The sequence below is a fragment of the Oncorhynchus tshawytscha genome, unplaced genomic scaffold (assembly GCF_018296145.1).
Source record: "Oncorhynchus tshawytscha isolate Ot180627B unplaced genomic scaffold, Otsh_v2.0 Un_contig_766_pilon_pilon, whole genome shotgun sequence".
NCBI classification, from domain to species: domain Eukaryota; kingdom Metazoa; phylum Chordata; class Actinopteri; order Salmoniformes; family Salmonidae; genus Oncorhynchus; species Oncorhynchus tshawytscha.
The window spans coordinates 412,279-433,561 of NW_024609833.1; the positions used below are offsets into that span (position 1 = coordinate 412,279).

General features: G+C 40.5%; 2 protein-coding genes across 2 annotated transcripts; one reads left to right on the top strand and one right to left on the bottom strand.

The window, feature by feature from the left end:
* The first annotated feature begins 12,525 nt into the window (after positions 1-12,525).
* LOC112217446 (NF-kappa-B inhibitor alpha) lies at positions 12,526-15,022 on the top strand. Its single transcript, XM_024377738.2, has 5 exons — positions 12,526-12,859; positions 13,409-13,517; positions 13,732-14,028; positions 14,153-14,410; positions 14,619-15,022. Exons 1-5 carry the CDS (start codon positions 12,615-12,617, stop codon positions 14,649-14,651), a joined length of 942 nt encoding a protein of 313 aa, XP_024233506.1. The 5' UTR covers positions 12,526-12,614; the 3' UTR covers positions 14,652-15,022.
* Positions 15,023-17,179: 2,157 nt separating this feature from the next.
* On the bottom strand, positions 17,180-20,287 carry LOC112217447 (proteasome subunit alpha type-6). Its single transcript, XM_024377739.2, has 7 exons — positions 20,102-20,287; positions 19,204-19,298; positions 19,042-19,123; positions 18,658-18,813; positions 18,212-18,390; positions 17,935-18,029; positions 17,180-17,720 (listed from the first exon to the last, which is right to left on the bottom strand). Exons 1-7 carry the CDS (start codon positions 20,175-20,177, stop codon positions 17,663-17,665), a joined length of 741 nt encoding a protein of 246 aa, XP_024233507.1. The 5' UTR covers positions 20,178-20,287; the 3' UTR covers positions 17,180-17,662.
* Between the last annotated feature and the right edge of the window lie 996 nt (positions 20,288-21,283).

A 21,283-nucleotide genomic window follows, 5' to 3' on the forward strand; every position in this document is an offset into this window, starting at 1 on the left:
ATATCTGGAGTACTTCTCCTGTCCTATCCGGTGTGAATTTAAGTATGCTCTCTCTAATTCTCTCTTTCTCTCTTTCTTTCTCTCTCTCGGAGGACCTGAGCCCTAGGACCATGCCTCAGGACTACCTGACATGATGACTGTCCCCAGTCCACCTGGCCGTGCTGCTGCTCCAGTTTCAACTGTTCTGCCTATGATTATTATTATTTGACCATGCTGGTCATTTATGGACATTTGAACATCTTGGCAATATTCTGTTATAATCTCCACCCGGCACAGCCAGAAGAGGACTGGCCACCCCACATAGCCTGGTTCCTCTCTAGGTTTCTTCCTAGATTTTGGCCTTTCTAGGGAGTTTTTCCTAGCAACCGTGCTTCTACACCTGCATTGCTTGCTGTCTGGGGTTTTAGGATGGGTTTCTGTACAGCTGATGTACGAAGGGCTATATAAATACATTTGATTTGATTTGATTATGCAAGAATGGGCTGCCATCAGTCAGGATGTGGCCCAGAAGTTAATTGACAGCATGCCAGGGTGGATTGCAGAGGACTTGAAAAAGAAGGGTCAACACTGCAAATATTTACTCTTTGCATCAACTTCATGTAATTGTCAATAAACGCCTTTGACACTTATGAAATGCTTGTAGTTATACTTCAGTATTCCATAGTAACATCTGACAAAAATATCTAAAGACACTGAAACAGCAAACTTTGTGGAAATTAATATTTGTGTCATTCTCAAAACTTTTGGCCACGACTGTACATAACCTGAAAGGCCGCTCAACAAGGAAGAAGCCACTGCTCCAAAACCACCATATTTTGGAGATATGTCCTCTGGTCTGATGAAACAAAAATAGAACTGTTTGGCCATAATGACCGTTGTTATGTTTTGAGTAAAAAGGGGGAGATTTGCAAGCCGAAGAAGACCATCCCAACCGTGAGGGTACGGGGGTGGCAGCATCATGTTGTGGAGGTGCTTTGCTGCAGGAGGGACTGGTGCACTTCACAAAATAGATGGCTTCATGAGGGAGGAAAATTATGTGGATATATTGAAGCAACATCTCAAGACATCTGTCAGGAAGTTAAAGCTTGGTTGCAAATTGGTCTTCCAAATGGACAATGACCCCAGCATACTTCCAAAGTTGTGGCAAAATGGCTTAAGGACAACAAAGTCAAGGTATTGGAGTGGCCATCACAATGCCCTGACCTCAATCCCATAGAACATTTGTGGGCAGAACTGAAAAAGCGTGTGCGAGCAAGGAGGCCTACAAACCTGACTCAGTTACACCAGCTCTGTCAGGAGGAATGGGCCAAAATTCAACCAACTTATTGTGGGAAGCTTCCCAAAACATTTGACCTAAGATAAAGAATTTTAAGGCAATGCTACCAAATACTAATTGAGTGTATGTAAACTTCTGACCCACTGGGAAGGTGATGAAAGAAGCTGAAATAATAAATAATTCTCTCTACTATTATTCTGACATTGTCACGATCGTTTTGAGAGACGGACCAAGGCGCAGCGTGAGTATAGTTCCACATATTTTTAATCTCCGTGAAACAAACAAAGCAATAAAGAAACAACGAAACGTGAAGTCATGACGTGCACACAGGCAACTAAACGCAAACAATATCCCACAAAATACAGGTGGGGAAAATGCTACCTAAATATGATCCCCAATCAGAGGCAACGATAAACAGCTGCCTCTAATTGGGAACCATATTAGCTCAAACATAAAAATAGACATACTAGACCACCCCCTAGTCACGCCCTGACCTTCTACACCATAGAGAACCAAGGGCTCTCTATGGTCAGGGCGTGACAGACATTTCACATTCTTAAAATAAAGTGGTGATCCTAACTGACCTAAAACAGGGAATTTTTACTTGGATTAAATGTCAGGAATTGTGAAAAACTGAGTTTAAATGTATTTGTCTAAGGTGTATGTAAACGTCCGACTTCAGCTGTACGTATGTGGCTGTGCTCAGTAGCCAGACTAGTGACAGGTTCACACACACAGTGAGATCAGGAAGATACTGGAGATACCAGACTGACAATCACAGGCTCACAGCAGCATTATATCCTGTGTGGGATGTATTCTAGGTCAACTCAAAGGCTTCAAAATTAGTGGTGAGTCAAAAATCTTTGAGTTGGAACTAAAAGTAAAGGAGATTCAGGGGATACCTTTTTTGTTGTTGTTGCTTAGACTAATGCTATTCATTCCTATGCTGTCATGCATTCATTATGCAGTAGATGCAATTACAGTCAGGACACAAGAGGGCGCTCTTACTATTGTCTTGGACTAATGATCAAGGGACTTCTGAGCTGGCTTGATTATTTAAATAGAGTCATTTGATAAAATGTTATCATTCTCATGTTCTTCCTTTTCCCACTGCATTTCAGATTACTGTTCTGCTGCTCTCAGATCTACCTTCTGAGGGTAGCAACCACTGCTAGTCTAGCGTATTACCAAAAATGAAGCAATGTATTAGATGTGTGCAGTGGCGATTTTATCATGTAAATCTTGGTGGGGAATCAAAAAAAAAAAAAGAAGTGGGATGCATGCCAGCAAAGCCACTACACTACACAACACAAAACTAAACAATACATTAATTGCACTATAATGGTGACAAACGGTGCCCACAAACAGTTAGGGCCTACATAAAGCTCTCCCAACAGCAGAATCCCAAACAGCAGATTCCCAACACCTTACCACTGCTACACCTGGCTATCAGTGGAGCCTTGTCTGGCAGAGAAACAATTCATTCAGCCTCATTTACTGCCTTTTAAAAAACATAGCTGATATGGCTGGCTTGCTTAAACAAATGTGGTTTCTACTGATAATTGAGATGTACAAACTATGGCGTAAGGGGACGACAAGCGAATAAGAGGCAATCTGTAGTTTCGATTAAGACATTAATGAGCAAGCGACGATGGACGTAGTCAATGTAACTATTTGTTCAGCACTTTTGAAATGTACAGCGACAGAATTCAGAACATCGGCCATTCTTACAGTGTTATCCCTGTACAAGTCAGAACCATAGGATAAATATTGGTGTCATATAAACAAACAATGAAAGCTCCTACAATATTCGATGACTACGTTTCGCTAAAACAGGTTATAGGCTATATGTGCACCACAAAGTTAGAACAGTAGGTGAAATTAGGAGGTGAAAAATAGACCAGATTATTAGGGTGATGTCAAATAACACAATTCTATTATAGAATGTGTGTGCTGAATTTGCACGTGCAAGCCAAGCGCCACCACTATTATCAATAGCACTGTCAAAACTGTACAAAAAAGTTGCAAACAAGCACACACTGGGCCACGAACGATGTGTTTACAATACTGTGTTGGTGAAAATAGGCCAAATTATTAGGATGGGGCACATGGGCTACTAACAGCTTACTAAATCAAATCAACTTTTTTGGGTCACATACACATGGTTAGCAGATGTAATTGCGAGTGTTGCGAAATGCTTGTGTTTCTAGTTCCGACAGTGCAGCAATATCTAACAATTATTATCTAACAATTCCAGAACCATACCTAATCGAATAAGGAATGGAATGGAATAAGAATATATAAATATAAATATATGGATGAGCATAGACAGAGCGGCATAGGCTACTACGCAATAGATGGTATAGAATACAATATATACATTTGAGATGAGTAATGCAAGATATAAACATTATTAAAGTACACAACATACACTTAGAATTACTTTCTTCTACATATCTCCATTGCATATTACATCATTTATGCAGCGGCATACAATACATTTTTGGACTCACCTCATGAAGGTGGTGCAGCAGTACTTTGTGGGTAAATTTTGTCATCAAACTTTGTCATCAAAATCTGGTATTCTATGGATTTATGGTGGGAACTCTGGAGAAAAAAAACACACCGCCACTCCATTGAATAACAGGCTAACGTTAGTGGTTTCTTTGCAACGCTTGCGGTTAGCCACTGATTCCTTCCAAACGACTCATTGTTGAATTTGCGATTTCCAACTTGTTGTGTAATCTTTATGTCCAATGGCCGATGAGCACCGATAGGTTTCATCTATGATTTCTCTTCATTATTTCTCTTCATATGACAAGAAAAGGATTTGCCAGTAGATTGTCAACTTGATTCATGATGATGACTGCTATAGTAGCTAAGACTTTGAAAGTCAGTCCAATCAAAGATACTGTAAATATAACGTGATTTGATATCATTTTATCTGTGGCCAATGACCTTGATCCTTCTTGGAAGGGCACCTGTAATATAGCTCTATGGCAGGATCCAAAGGGCAGAAATTTTGGATGTCTACCTTTACTAAGCACTTAAACTGGTGATGACATACTGTCCGCATGAGTGACAGAACACTGAGCCAATCATTGCGCAACACTCCGTATTTTCTGCTGGCTCGCCCCACCACAGAAAGCACTGAGCTAGGCATTTTGGAGCTGCCTTACTCAAAAAAAGAGACCATGTGTGTATGCAGATTTATTAAAACTTTTTAAGGTATAGGAAAATGCAGCGCGGCAAATTCAAATAAAATTATATAAAAATCAAACTTTCATTAAATGAAATCCTTACCTTTGACGAGCTTCTTTTGTTGGCACTCCAATACGTTCCATAAACATCACAATTGGTCCTTTTGTTTGATTAATTCCGTCCATATATATCCAAAATGTCAATTTATTTGGCGCATTTGATCCAGAAGAAAAACAGCTTCCAATTTGCGCAACGTCACTACAAAATATCTCAAAAGTTGCCTATAAACTTTGCCAAAACATTTCAAACTACTTTTGTAATACAACTTGAGGTATTTTTAAACGTTAATAATCGATCAAATTGAAGACGGGTCAATCTGTGTTCAATACAGGAAGACAACAAACCAACGCTACTTTTCAAGTCTTGCGCAACTCTCAACAGTGTTACCCAGTTCCTAGATGGCCGTACTTCTTCATTGCACAAAGGAATAACATATATAGAGATATATATATAGAGATAGATACATATACAAATATACATTATATTTATATTATTATGAATTTATTTTTGCTAAAATGTGGCTCTGCCCCACCTGCCCTGACTGACGGATCACCACTGGATGTGTGTATGTGTAAAAAAAAAAAATGATAAAAGGGGGGTATGCCTGTATTGACATTGAAATAGAGACCTTTGGGGCTTATATTCACCTTAGACCCTTAACAGCTAAGATAAGATATGAAGACATGGGACACTTCACAGAGTTTGACCATTAAGTGATTGAACTCTTTGGGGGATTCGGTAGCCTGGAAGTGATATAGGCCTAAACTGTGAGAAGTTAAGCTCCAGAAAAAATATATGTAAACTGAAAAAGGAACCTAGTTACTTGCACATCTAAATGCATTCAACCATATCATTGGAGCAGTGGATCAGACAGGGAGAGGAACGCCCTCATGACACCCAGAACTCAGGTCTGTCATTATCTGACCATGGGAATGCTTGAGTGTAAACGGTATTACCCCTACTCTGAAATTCACCCACGTTTCCTCGAAAATGTGCACCACACAGGAGCACCACACACTCAGCATGAAACCCTGAGAAAGACGAGGGGAGAGGCATGATCTGAGGGCTGATTTTGTTTTAGTTTCGGTGAATCTACAGTGCCGTGAAAAAGTATTTGGCAAGTCCTTAGAATAGACCATAGAAAAATATTAGAATGGCATGCTAATTCTTGGACAGCTGAAGTTGTTCCAAAGATTTGTATGCTACTTTTTCTACAGCGCCGTGGAAAAATATTTGCCCCCTTTCTAATTTTCACCTCTTTTGCATATTTTTGATACTGAATGTTATCAGATCTTCAAGTAAAACCTAATATTAGATAGAGGGAACCTTAGTGATCAAATATCACAACAATTACTTATTTCATTTATTTCATAAACAATTTTATGCAACACCCAATGCCCCTATGTGAAAAACTAATTCTTCCCTTACACTCAACTGGTTGTGCCACATTTAGCTGCAATGACTCCAACCAACGTTTCCTTGTTGATCAGTCTCTCAAGTTGTGGAGGAATTTTGGCCCACTCTTCCATGCATATCTGCTTTAACTCAGAAACAATTGTGGGTTTTCAAGTATTAACTGCTCATTTCAAGTCCTGCCACAACATCTCAATTGGGATTAGGTCTGGACTTTGACTAGGCCATTCCAAAACTTAAAATATGTTGCTTCTAGCTATTTTTATGTAGAATTGATTGTGTGTTTTGGGTCATTGTCTTTCTATATGAACAATCTGTTCATTTAGGAGGTATACATTTTTCTAGGTAACAAGACTTGTAACCACATCTTTGCTTGTTTTGAGGAATGTATTTTCTTGTCCAAACATACCTTCATTATTCTAGTTGTAGTAAGGATGGGTTCAGCTAAAACTTGCATCATACCTTTCCTATTAGAAACATACACAAGATTACCAAAAGTATGTGGACACCTACTTGTTGAACATATCATTCCAAAATCATGGGCATTAATATGGAGTTGTTCCCCCCCTTCTGGGGACTCCCGAAAAGTACAGCGGTCTAATGCACTGCATCACAGTGCTTGAGGCATCACTACAGACCCTAGTTCGATCTCCGGGCTGTATCACAACCGGCCGTGATCAGGAGTCCCATAGGGCTGCGCACAATTGGCCCAGTGTCGTCTTGGTTAGGGTTTGGCTGTTTTAGGCCATCATTGTAAATAAGAATATGTTCTTAATTGGCTTGCCTAGCTAAATTAAGGTTAAAAAAAAGACAGACAATTTGCTGCTATACCAGCCTCCACTCTTCTGAGAAGGTTTTTCACTGAACATTGCTGTGGTGACTTGCACTTATGTTTCCACTGACCTAATGATTTTAGCATTTAGTCCTACTCCAATTTATAACTTTAGTTATAAAGTTATAACGGGCACTGATGTTGGGCGATTAGGCTTGGCTCGCAGTCGGTGTTCCAATTCATCCCAAAGGTGTTCGATGGGGTTGAAGTCAGGGCTCTGTGCAGGCCAGTCAAGTTCTTCCACACCGATCTCGGCAAACCATTTCTGTATGGACCTCGCTTTGTGCACGGGGGCATTGTCATGATGAAACAGGAAAGGGCCTTCCCCAAACTGTTTCCACAAAGTTGGAATCACAGAATCGTCTAAAATGTCATTGTATGCGGTAGTGTTAAGATGTCCCTTCACTGGAGCTAAGGGGCCTACCCCAAACCATGAAAAACAGCCCCAGACCATTATTCCTCCTCCCCCAAACTTTACAGTTGGTACTACGCATTCAGGAAGGATTCGTTCACCAGGCATCCGCCAAACCCAGATTGGTCCGTCGGACTGCCAGATGGTGAAGTGTGATTCATCACTCCAGAGAACGGATTTAGACCATCGGACTCCAGAGTCCAATGGTGGTGAGCTTTACACCACTATAGCCGACACTTGGCATTGCGCATGGTGATCTTAGGCTTCTGTGTGTCTGCTCGGCCATGGAAACCCATTTCATGATGCACCAGACTAACAGTTCTTGTGCTGATGTTGCTTCCAGACTCAGTTTGGAACTCGGTAGTGAGTGTTGCAACTGAGGACAGACGATTTTTACACACTACATGCTTCAACAGTCGGAGGTCCCGTTCTGTGAGCTTGTGTTGCCAGCCACTTTGCAGCTGAATCATTGCTTCTCCTAGACGTTTCCAATTCACAATAACAGCACTTACCGGGGCAGCTCCTAGCAGGGCAGAAATTTGACGAACTGACTTGTTGGAAATGTGGCATCCTATGACACTGCCACGTTGAACGTCACTGAGCTCTTCAGTAAGGCCATTCTACTGCCAATGTTTTGTCTATGGAGATTGCATGGCTGTATGCTCGATTTTATACACCTGTCAGCAACAGGGGTGGCTGAAATAGCTGAATTCACTAATTTGAAGGGGTTTCCACATACTTTTGTATATATAGTTTATCTTATTATGTCCTCATTGTCACCTCACTCTAACTGAAACCCTGTTGTAATCTGTGTCTGACAATAACTCATCAGACATCCACTATTATGTCAAATTACATCAGTCCAATTTACGTTATAAATATATTTATGTGGATAAGGGAAGGGTGAAGTCCCTTAGCCTCTCTGGGATCGTCCGGGACGCTAGCGTCCCACCTCGCCAACAGCCAGTGAAATTGCAGGGTGCCAAATTCAAAACAACAGAAATCTCATAATTAAAATTCCTCAACCACACAAGTATTTGACACCATTTTAAAGATACACTTCTCGTTAATCCATCCACAGTGTCTGATTTCAAAAAGGCTTTTCGGCGAAAGCAGAACATATCATTATGTTACGTCAGCAGCTAGTCACAGAAAGCATTCAGCCATTTTCCAACCAAAGAGAGGTGTCACAAAAAGCAGAAATATAGATAGAATTAATCACTAACCTTTGATGATCTTCATCAGATGACACTCCCAGGACTCAATGTTACACAATACATGTATGTTTTGTTCGATCAAGTTCATATTTATATCCAAAAACCTCAGTTTACATTGGCGCCATGTTCAGAAATGCCTCCAAAACATCCGGAGAAATTGCAGAGAGCCACATCAAATAACAGAAATACTCATCATAAACTTTGATGAAAGATACATGTTTTACATAGAATTAAAGGTAAACTTGTTCTTAATGCAACCGCTGTGTCAGATTTCAAAAAAGCTTTACCGCAAAAGCACAATATTCAATCATCTGAGAACAGCGTTCAGCAAATAAAAGCAAGCCATAAAACCCGCCATATTGTGGAGTCAACAAAAGTCATAAATAGCATTATAAATCTTCACTTACCTTTGCTGATCTTCGTCGGAATGCACTCCCAGGACTCCCACTTCCACAAGAAATGTTCGTTTTGTTCGATTACGTCCATATTTATGTCCAAATACCTCAGTTTTGTTCATGCGTTTAGTTCACACTCCAAAGGCATGATGCGCGAGCGCAAAATCCAGACGAAAAGTCAAAAGAGTTCCATTACAGTTTGTAGAAACATGTCAAATAATGTTTACAATCAATAATAATATTCCAACCGGACAATAGCGTATTCATTACAGAGGAAAAAGAAGGAACGGCGCGTCCGCGTGACCGCGCAGTCAACAACTGATTGGCCTCACCCTAGTCCACTTGTTGAAACAGCTCTTATTCGACACCCTTCCACAATAGAAGCCTCAAACAACTTTCTGAAGACTGTTGATATCTGATGGAAGCCTTGGGAAGTGCAATCTGGCCCCACAGACACAGCATATTGGATAGGCAATCACTTAAATGAAACTACAAACCTCAGATTTCCCACTTCCAGGTTGGATTTGTCTCAGGTTTTCGCCTGCCATATGAGTTATGTTATACTCACAGACATCATTCAAACAGTTTTAGAAACTTCAGAGTGTTTTCTATTCAATACTACTAATAATTTGCATATATTAGCATCTGGGACAGAGTAGCAGGTACCTTATTCATCCAAGCTACCCAATACTGCCCCCCTGTCACCAAGAAGCTTTAGACATGTTAGCCATAGGATGAGTCAGATGTGAGTCACTACCCTGTCAATTCAGGGGCAGAAAGGTTGACTATTTAATACTATTCAGACAGTGGAACATAAATGGTGCCATCTGATTGACATATTAAAGTGCCCTCTCATTTTCACATTGGCTCAATTCAGTAAGAACTGTGGGTGGGTGCTGTGTCCACAGATTAAAGTCCTAGAACAGAAAGTAGAAGGCATTATTTTAAACTAAATCAATCTGCGTGGTATTGTAACTGTGTCCACTCACACACACATGCATTCTCACACACACACACACACACACACACACACACACACACACACACACACACACACACACACACACACACACACACACACACACACACACACACACACACACCTGACCCCTGACATACAGTATATGGAACAGTGTAGGAAGTTATACATGCTGTGTCATTGTGTGATTCTATTTTTAGACTGGAATATCAAATTGTTCCTAGAAAGGGGAACTTGCCTTGCAGTATTATTGGAAAACAGACAGGAAATTACTGTACAAAGTTAACATATGAATTGTTTTTAATTGGTCATAGCAAGGATCAGGTAGCTTTGATTTAGAATTTTAGGAACCCTCATATTTAACCCCTTTTTTAGGCACTAAACTACTTCCTTAAATGTTTTTAACTGGTACCGGCCTACCTTCAGACAAGTCTTGTGAGGCTTGTGGTCATGCTACAGAGCTACGTGTTCGTGAGAGAGTCTCGTCTTTCCATAGAGGGGTGATAATAGTTTTGTAGGCCAAACCGTTCAGGTGCTACAGACACTTTCGTGATAAGACCGATTTTCAGCATGTCTCCTGGTCTGTAGCTCTCCCACCTTTCACGCAGATGCGGAAGGATGACATTGGCAGATGCAGTGGATTGAGACGCCACCCATACAAACAGATAGCTTAACTGGACTGATTTTTATGGGGATTTCTGATTATGCTCATTAGATTTCCACGGGGGCACGGACATCAACTCTAGGGCTTTTTAATAAGACTGAACAGCAAAATGAGGCAGTAACACAAAACTGACTGGAAAAACGAATGTGACTAATGTAACAATTAATGACTACTAAAACTACCAAAATAGTTGAATATAAGATGTGATCCCACAAATGACGTCCCATAAATAGATAGTTGAAGTCTGAATCCAGACTAAAGTTATACGTTGGAGTAAGCCTAAATGTTAAAATCTTTAGGTCAGTGGAAACATCATAAGGGCACTATCTTTGCAAACAAGTGTATGTGGTGCCTTGAACAATGCATATGCTTGTGTAATAGGAAGTAGCTGTTACAACTGCAAACCGATAGAGGGCAATGTAGAGAGATTAAGGCGTCTAAGGTGATAGAAATGGTGCGCATGGAAACCATAGTAAACTCAGAACAAATTGGCTGAAGGAAGGATGTTACAACATTTTACTATAGCAAATTAGCAAGGACTTCCTATATTTTTGGCATGGGGGGGGTCCTTATAAAAATCTAATCAAAACTCATGATAACATTATGAAATATGACTCAAATCCCCTCCAGAAAAAGCATATTATGTCCTTAGCCTAGTTTCAGTATTGTGGCACTTTACTTACTTGTCAGAGAGATGTTCTGTTACACAGATAGAGGAGTGTGCCTGTTGCCTGTTGTCATGACTCCTGACGGTGTGACGCACACCCTCACTTTACATCAGACAGCAGGGTGTGTGTGTGTGTACAGTGTCATCACACCCAGTATCGCCCCACAGATGTGTGAATGCTTACTGTTAGTGGTTACGGTTGCTATGTTGTTAAAATCATCTGTCCCTGAGCAAACATTACATTTTCAGTTGATATGTTAGGGTGCGGCTATCCCAGGTAGACAGTATAGAGTTTATAAACGCTGTCACGCAAGGTAAGGCCAGCAGAGATGTTATGCAAGTTGAGAAGTTTCCCTCTGTGGTGATATCCCCCTCACACATTCACATCCTTAGACTGGGTCAAACATCAAGCATGATGTAAATACCAAAGATGTTTGCATAACCTACAGCTTCACATCTCTCAATAGTGTTGTTTTAGGGAAACCCTTTTGATTTCCAAGGGAATGTCATGTAATATTACATTAGGTATTTGCAGCACATCAAGGGTAACTCCAGTAGGCTATATCCCATGAAGGAACATGCAGCAGTGTCAGTTTAATTGTGGGGTTATGTACACCATGCCCCCTGTTTTTTAAATTCTGCAGTCAGAGAGTCCCTGTGGAATCATCTGTCTCCCAACTCTATCTGATTCACCAAAGACATGTGAACCATGCAACTAGAGGGAATATTTTGGTTTTGTTTTCCCCACACTGGACTTGTGTTCTGTATTTCTACATGAAGGCTGCAAACATCCCTCCAACATGGTATCCCAACCTGGATAAAACCTGGCCATATGGAGAATACATTTGCATTGTATTATCTGTTTCTGCTTGCTGATACGCATTTTATCCATGTATGATAGCATATGAGATCAGGTGAGGTGCAGAACTGTAATAGTACAATAATAAATAGGGTAAACTAATATGATATTTCACACACTGGTTGACCTTCAATTTACATTCCATGGAACACCTGCATGCATAGTTATCAAAATACTGGTCTGTCCTGTATATAGTCAAAATCTGCTAAATGTGCTGAACAATTATGTAATTTCCCTCAATTACCTCGTTATGACACATTAATTCCCCAAGTGAAAAGGGATTTATTCTAGAACCTGTCAAAGGCACCCGTTTGTCTCTCATTCATTTATCTCATTCATTGAAGTTATTTCTGTCTGCATCACAGGTAGATTTCGATGTCTAATAGGAAACTACAAGTTTTCATTATTACTCTGAGTCTGTGGGGCTAATTCGAGGGGGAATTTTTCTCATAAAAGCCCAGTCTATGAGTTTCCCTGCTAGTTGTGTCGAGATAACTCAACGTGGAAATCCCCCATTCTTTGTCTCCTCCCCGTAGAGCATTAAACCCACTGGCGCCTCCCTCCAACACACACTCCAATTCCAAACTTGAGAGAGAACAGAGAAGTGAGTCGACTTATCAGTCTGTTAGTCTATTCACTATGGATGTTGCAGTTTCAAACCACAAACAAATGGATTATAACTATGATGATATGGAATCGAAGCACGGGAAAATGGTACCTTGCCAAGAAGACCGTTTTGATAGCGGTCTGGATTCTCTAAAAGAGGATGAATATGGTAACCTTGTGAAGGAGCTGGAGGAATTGAGAGTGGCCAATGTGGAAGTCTTGGCAAACCCCTGCAGTAATGAACCCTGGAGGAAAACAGTGACCGAGGACGGCGACACGTAAGTTCACTTTTATCTTTGGGTAATGTTGCATTTAAAAGGGATGTAGGCCTATAGGCCTCCTACAAGTGCAAAAATTCAAATTGAAATATTCTATTATAATCTAAAGCAATGTTATAAGAATACAGCATTTTATGCAAAATCGTATGCTTTCATAAAGTATACAAAACTTACAGATATGCTCATGTTATCAAGATGTTGTAAAATTAAGCAGCTGATAGTCATAATGTGCAAGTAAACTGATAGTCATTTTGTTAACTTGCAAATTATGACTATTGGACTCAGTTGTATGATGAGTATGTACTTTGCCTCAGAGCTGCGCCTAAGGCGGTGCTAAAGTCAGCTCTGCGCAATTAGGAAAGTCCCTGACGAGATGCCAGGAATGATAATGCATCAGATGTGTCAAGCCGCAACTGGTGGAAATAACCCTAAAAAATCCTTTATTGTGCAAGGCTCTAGTGTTCGCGCTTTATTCAACCACTTCCTATGCGCCATGCATATCTGAATCACAGCCTTTTTAAAACTTTTATTTTCCCCTCCTCCACACAGGTTTCTCCACCTGGCCATTATTCATGAAGCCACAGAACAAGCCGAGCATATGATCAAACTGTCACACAATGATAATATATTACTGGACGCACAAAACAACCAGAGACAGGTAATTATTGATGACCAATGGGGAAATAGATAATTGATCAATTAAAAAACATACCTCCTTCGTTAATTAAAACAATTAATTGGTTGATAAACAACTGTCTTATTGAACAAGTGGTCATCACGACACATATAGTTAATAACTGTTATAAACAAGCCATCTAAATAGTGGTACTTACACCTGAAAACGATATCTAACCATCTAATTCTTCTCTCAGACTGCGCTCCACCTGGCAGTAATCACAGAACAGCCCCATCTTGTAGAGAGGCTACTGAAGGCCGGGTGTGACCCGCGGTTAGTAGACGACAGTGGGAACACCGCCCTCCACATCGCCTGTAAGAAGGGCTCTCTCACCTCCTTCAGTGTGATCACCCAAAACTGCCTCCGCCACCTCAGTTACATCCTCACCTTCCCCAACTACAGCGGACACAACTGCCTCCACCTTGCCTCCATTAATGGATACCTCTCCATGGTGGAGAGTCTGGTTCAGCTTGGTGCCGACATCAATGCACAGGTATGTTCATCACACAGGTATTCTGTTGCCAATAATCAAGTATCCCCATTGATGATTGAACACCTAAATGTATTCTCAAAGCAAAAAAAAAACTAACGTTTGGGGTATTTTTGTTTCCCCTCAGGAACAATGTAGCGGTCGTACAGCTCTCCACCTGGCTGTAGACCTCCAGAACCTATCCCTGGTCCACCGGCTCCTCTCCCTGGGGGCAGACGTCAACAGTGTGACATACGGGGGCTACACGCCGTACCACCTGACCTACGGGCGTCAGAACACTGAGATCTGCCACCAGTTGTATGAGAAGACAGACCAGGAGCTCAGAGAGCTGCCTGAGAGCGAATCAGAAGAGAGCGAGGAGGAGTGCATGTCTGATGATGAACAGGTGAGAAGCTAACAACAGCTAACAACAGTCTCACTTGTAAAAGAGATTTGATCTCTATATAAACAAAGGTTAAATTAATTAAAAACTGCAGTACTAGAGAGGGGGGAAAGGCTCTATCTGTTCAAGTGGATTGACTAACAAATACATTTTTTTTTTCTATTTAAATGAGTTGAGTTTACAGATTCGTTGTTTCTTTTTTTCTACACAGATGTACGATGACATTACATTCAGGCAGAATTGAAGTGGTCGCATCACATGGTGACGTGAAGTCAAGTCGATGAAGCTGCTACGGGCCAGTCCAGTCAAAGCACAGTGGGAACTCCAGGTCCCAGAAGCCTTCGGGAGAGCCGCCTAGAGCCGGCAGACAGAAAAGGCGACAGAGAGACAAGACTGAAGATGCCGTTCGGTCGGGATGGAAGTCTGGTGTTCTGTGAAGATCAAAAGCACCGGAACACATATGACCCCTGACCTCAGAGAATTCTCCTATTTTCATGTATATATCAGTAATATATTGTAAATACACAGAGATATTTTTATACTTGTGAATGTTTTTATTAAATGTGAGTGAAACACTATTGAAAATAATGAATAAAATATGCATCTATAAATGGATTTTCACTGCTTTATTTCCTACTCGTACGCACTGTGGTTTTGGTTCATTTCCTGTGACACAATGATTATTTCAGCAAACTGTCTCACAGTACAGTCCTGAATTTCCTGTCACACTCTAGTAATTCTCCATGGCCATTTTTACACAGTAATATACAGTATCAAACCATCTCAATAAACTGCCTCACTTAGCCAACATCACTCACATAGAAAATCCCACACAAGGCCAGTGGTGTAAAGCACTTATGTAGAAATACTTGAAAGTTGTTTTTTTGGCGTATCAGTACTTTACTATTTATTTATATTTTTGACAACTTTCACTAAAGAAAATAATGTACTTTTTACAACACATTTTCCCTGACACCCAAAAGTGCTAGTTACATTTTGAATGCTTAGTAGGACAGGAAAACGGGTCAAAGGAACATTCCAAAATGCAACTGCCTCTGATCTGGCGGACTCACTAAACACAAATGCTTCGTTTGTAAATTATGTGTGAGTGTTGGAATGTGACCCTGGCTATCCACACATTTAAAAAAAAAACAAGAACAGGGTGTCGTCTAGTTTGCTTAATATAAGGAATTTAAAATTATTTATACTTTTACTTTTGATACTTATGTTTTAGCAATTACATTTACTTTTGATACTTAGGTATATGTAACACCAAATACGTTTGAACTTTTACTCAAGTAGTATTTTACTGGTTGACTTTCACTTGAGTCATTTTCAATTAAGATATCTTTACTTTTTCTCAAGTATGAAAACATGGTACTTTTTCCCACCACTTGCAAGACAAGTGAATTCCCCTTCCCCCACATAACGCACACAGGACTTGTAATAAATAAATAATATATGCCATTTATATCCAAAGCACCAGTCATGCGTGCACACTTTTTACATATGGCTAGTCCTGGGAATCAAACCCACTATCCTGGTGTTGCAAATGCCATGCTCTACCAACTGAGCTACAGAGGACCAGTCCGGGGTTTCTTGGTTGGGGTGGGGTCATCAGATCTGTGAGTCACATTTTTAAAAGTCCCTCCTGGATTGGATGTGTAAGAGGAGCTCCTGCTCTGTACTGTTTTATACAAAACATTACACCTCAGAAGCACCACTGAATCAGTCTGGGTAGGCATAGGAAGAGCCGACTCATTCTGTAGAAAACCTACTGGTCACCAATCTGGGAATTATTGAAATTTACCAGACTGGACTACCCATGCTTATTATTTGTATTACCAGAAGCAGTAATGACTACTGGGAAACCCTGAGAGCTAAAAGTATAACACAGGACAAGGCTGAATTTCAGCTGACTTAACATACCCCAGGTTTCCAATTGGCGACAGATTTTCATACGAATATTTTAAAATCCTCAGCTCTCCTTCAGCAACCCTTGCTCCCAGTTGCACATCTGAAAAACACGATTATAGTCCGCCAGTGGTAGAAAAATACATGATCTTTGGACTACTGGCAGTGTAAAATGGACCCTATAATTGCTGTGGGTCATAAGGACGCAACAGTACCTCTGCATGTGATCTGTTCATACCCTCTGGACTTAGAACTAACATGACGAGTTAACAAAACACTAATCCTGAGACTTTGGATTAGTCTTTTGCCTCTGTAATCTAAACGGCATTCGATATGTGACGTTTTCCAATAGGCAAATATCCCATCTAGTTCACTTACTGATAATACAGTTATCTGGAAGCCATTCAACCTTTACCCGCTATGCATTCAGGTATGTAAACACCTTTTACTGACATCTCTCATATCACATATAAATACTGCACTCTTTTCTCAAAACGGTTTGCCTTGTGATTGTCGCCTGAGGTGCATTTTCAAACAAATGTATTTTTGACTTTCTGAAAGTGGAGAATGCATAGAAATGATAGGAGCTAAACAGGACACAACCAGTTTTGACTGACTATAGTAAAGAACCTTTACCACAGCTCTGCAGTATGACGTGATTAAATGAGCAGAACCACAACAGGAAGTCAATGTTCTACTCTGCAGAAATGTTCAAAACTTTCCCAGTTTCTAAATCTGTCTCAGTCAGGTCACCTAATTTAAAAGAGAGAATAGGATCTTAAGCACTTACAAACATATTGTAGAAATGCACTTACAAATTTGAAATACATTGTACGAATTGGAATTCGGAACACATCCTACGAATTGCAATTTATTTATATGTTGGATGTAACATACGAAATAGATGATGTAGTACACAACTGTGCAACATTTCCTGAACCCTTGTGTGTACTACTTTCAGAATTACTAGCGAAAACATATACAAAACCTCTGGAACAGACCTTTAACAAGTTAAAAAGTCAAATTTGTACTAGGTCATATAACGAAGGCCTGGTGCACAGAATTCAGTCAAATCTATGGGTCACACATGGAGCACTGATTTAAAAAGAAAAATATTGTCATACTCCTACACAGTCTGTCACTAGTACCTGAGAGAAAATGCCGGGACAGGTTAAGAGATCTAACTGAAAATAAATTAATAAAAAAATAAGAATTTACTAGAAACATTTTTAATGGAACAGGGGGTAAAATACAAGGATAACACCATTCTTCAACAGGGGGACTACAAATCCCATCATTCAGTTACACATCTCTCTCTGGGACTCTGTAGTCTTTCTGGGCTCAGTCTCTCTCCGCTAGGGACACCAGGTGGATGTCCACCTCAGACTCGGTCAGAATCCTGCAGTTAGAAAGAAATACAGATTCAAATTCCTCACTATGAACTTCGCAACAAGACAATTCTGGCAGTACATTAGTGGGACAGACCAATATAACACCTCCACACCTAAAGTGTACCTCTTTTACACACTTTCTAAACAACAAAGGTCTTACTGTATTTTATATGGGGCCTAATGATGCTAAGTGAGAGTGTTCAGAGCAGAGTGGTGCTTCACCTAAACTTAGGATCCTCTGTTGTGATGACTCCTATCTCCAGCTCAGAGGGCTTGAAATCAATTGACAGAACTGTTGACAGACAGGTGATGGCGGTCTGAAGAGAGGGAGGCAGAAGGAGAGAGATACAATTAAACCACTTGCAATCACATCTACTGTTTTTGCAGAGGGGAGAAACAAATGCTGACCGTACAACATTTCACTTAGTAGTTAATTTCGTTGTATCACTAAACTTTGTACTCTATATACACAGTTAGCGGAGTGGAAGGGGTTTTCTACCTCAACAGTTTCTTTAAAGGTCCAGTCGAGTTTCTTTTTGACTTTCTTCTCCAGGAAGCTGGTGGCCTCTGTCTGTTTGACCCCTGCAGCAGTGGCCTTGAACCCACAGTAGTAGCCTGCAGGGTCACACTTGTACACCTGGGGACCACACTCCTCATCCACACCTATCACTATCATGCCTGAAAAGCAGAAGAAAGGATAGACAGGATACTGGTCAAGGAGAACATTTTGTTTGTGCAGAAGATAATCTAAGAGTTTTAAACGATATCAGGGAAAGATGCATTGGCATTGTCTTTCTATAATTGTCTGAATTAAAATTAGGAGTACAACACGGCTCATTACAATTCCATGCTTTTGACTGCCTAGTATGTAGAACTTGTGCTGCAAATTTCAGTTCCAACACACATAAATCCAGTGATGGTGAACATGAATAAACATGCACTTACAGCATCCCAGCGGCCTCATCTCAGCATTCTGTGTGTACACCTGAGAGATGTCAGCAATCCTCTTACACAGCATGTCCACTGGGATCTCATAACCATACTTGTACTTCCAGTTGGCTGCCTCGTAGCGCGCTCTCTGAACCTGGGACTTGCTGTCCGCTGGAGGAGAGAAGAGTCAAGCAGTTAGAGCCAGCACTGGGAATTGGCAATTTCAATGTAGGCCTTAGTGTTATGCACATGGAAGGGGGAAGAGTACTTTTCTTAGTAAGAGCTGAATTATATGAGTTGGGATACAAGTAAAAGTGAAGTTGTTAATAAGAGTTGGCTTTGACCATCGTAGCAGTTTACCAAGTAGTCTTGCTAAGGCATTGTGTATCCTACTCCTACCTGTCATCCCTGACATCACACAGCCAATGTTCTCTGTTATCCTGAACAGGTGAGTGACTGTGGAGGCATCCAACAGCTTGTCCTAGTAGAGACAAAACAAGGTAACATCCTTTTTAAGGAATCAAATTGTTGGCGTAAGCATGGTTTTACAGCTGAACTTACCGGTACTTTCTTCTGTGTGACGACTACTGCGCAGTCTTTACCTCTGACTGCTACTGATGTGAGACCACCTTGGTTTATGGCCTTGAAAGCATATTCTGTGTAAAACACAACAGGGTTATTCAGAACATGATCGAATCAGTGCATGGGTCGGTAGGGTAGCCTAGTGGTTAGAGCGTTGAACTAGCTGACAAGATACAAATCTGTCGTCCCACTGTTCCTAGGCCATCATTGAAAACTGACTTGCCTAGTTAAATAAAGGTCAAAAGTACTTCAGATAACAGCACACCTCCATAGAATTAGGAATCACAATACTAATAGGATCTATCTAATAGGATATATCCTAAATAGCATCTCTATGTCTGACCAATGATTATACACATAATTGTATCTGACACCCATTCTTCCTTCACGTTGAGATTTACTAAGATGGCCTCGCGAGACTTCCTAGCTTGCTAACAACATACTGTGGTTAGCTAGATTCCCTCACTAGCTGCACTCACGTCTACAATTACCACAATAAAGCAACATGTACTAGATAGCGACTGAAAACAAATGACAATTTCATGTTGAGTGAGTAGGTAGCTAGCTAGCTAGCTAGTTATTTTAATTGTGTTTCTTATCAGGTGTTAGCCTAGCAAGCTGAGCATTCTGCTTATTGTGCGGATATCTAACGTTAGCTAGCTACATTAGTAGTTGGGGGCAGTCAAACTAAATTTCGAAACTTAAAACTGCATGCAGAATTTGAATATGTTAAATTTAAAAAATGACTATAGACGTAATGCAAGTTAGCTAGTTATCAACTTATTAGCGTTAGCTACTTAGCTAGGAACAATGACAGAGCATTTACCAAGCTGGGTACAATATTGTGTGCATGCAAATGGAAATATACCGTACTAACCAACTTGGTAGAGTCTACCCTCTGGAGAGAAGATAGTGATGTGACGATCAAAACCTGCACTTGAGCCCCGGGACATCTTGGTTGGAATTTGGTTAGCTAAGAAGTGAAAAATATGTTGTAAACACAAATCTCACTTCATGCATAAATGAACCAGCATCTCATCAATACTAAAAGTACTTCCGGATCACGGAATTTCGGAAACGTTCGAAATAAACATCCCCCATGTAATGGTAGTAAGGTGTCATTAACCAAAAATGTATTCATGATGTATGAAAAAGAATCCTCTAAACATGAACATTGATTCACATTTGTTCATATTTAAGTGACATTTGCATTAAATGTGGGTTTTTAAAACATGTTCCAAGGTCAAATAAATGCCCCCAATGCAAATCACAATGTATGCATTACATATTGGGTTATAGAGAAAAAACGATTTGTGCTGATGTAAAAGTGGGGTGGGGAGTACTCATTAGGGTCTGTAGAATTTATATATGGTGTCGTTTCATGGGGCTCTGAATAATACAGTGTGTTGCTGGCCTTTTACTGTGGTAAAACAGCTTAAAATGGGGATGCCTGGCCATGGACAATATATATGGTATATAGCACTATACTGGAAAAACAATTCTTAGTTCAGATGTTACAGTTGGGTGGGGAGTTTTCAGTAGAGTCTGTAGAATCATTATATGGTGTCATTTCATGGGGCTCTGAAAATAATACTGAGTGTTGCTGGCCTTTTACTCTGGTCAAACAGCTTAAAGGGGAACTGCACCTGCTGATTTAGCCTTGTTTTTTGGCTTGCTTCTCAACAAATGCTGGCGGTCAAGACAGAAGTGAGGCGTGAGTTGGCTTGGGAGTGTGGTTTGATGTGAGTGATTCTTGGGTAGGTACAACAAGACACACCCATCTGTCAGAACCTTGCCCGCAGCTGTTTCCCTCCACTCAATCACAATGAACAAACCTCCTGCAGTTTAGTAACTACAGACAGATGTATGGTGAGATGCTGGAGGGAGCTTTGAATAGGTCAGTAACCAACAGAGTAATATGAGAATGCAATTGCTGAATTTATGTAGATATTCTAAAGTGTTTTGATAACTTTCAAATGTAGTAACGGGTACATGTAGAATAAAAAATCCGAACAATCAATCAGGGGTGTCAAACTTATTCCATGGAGGGCCTAGTGTC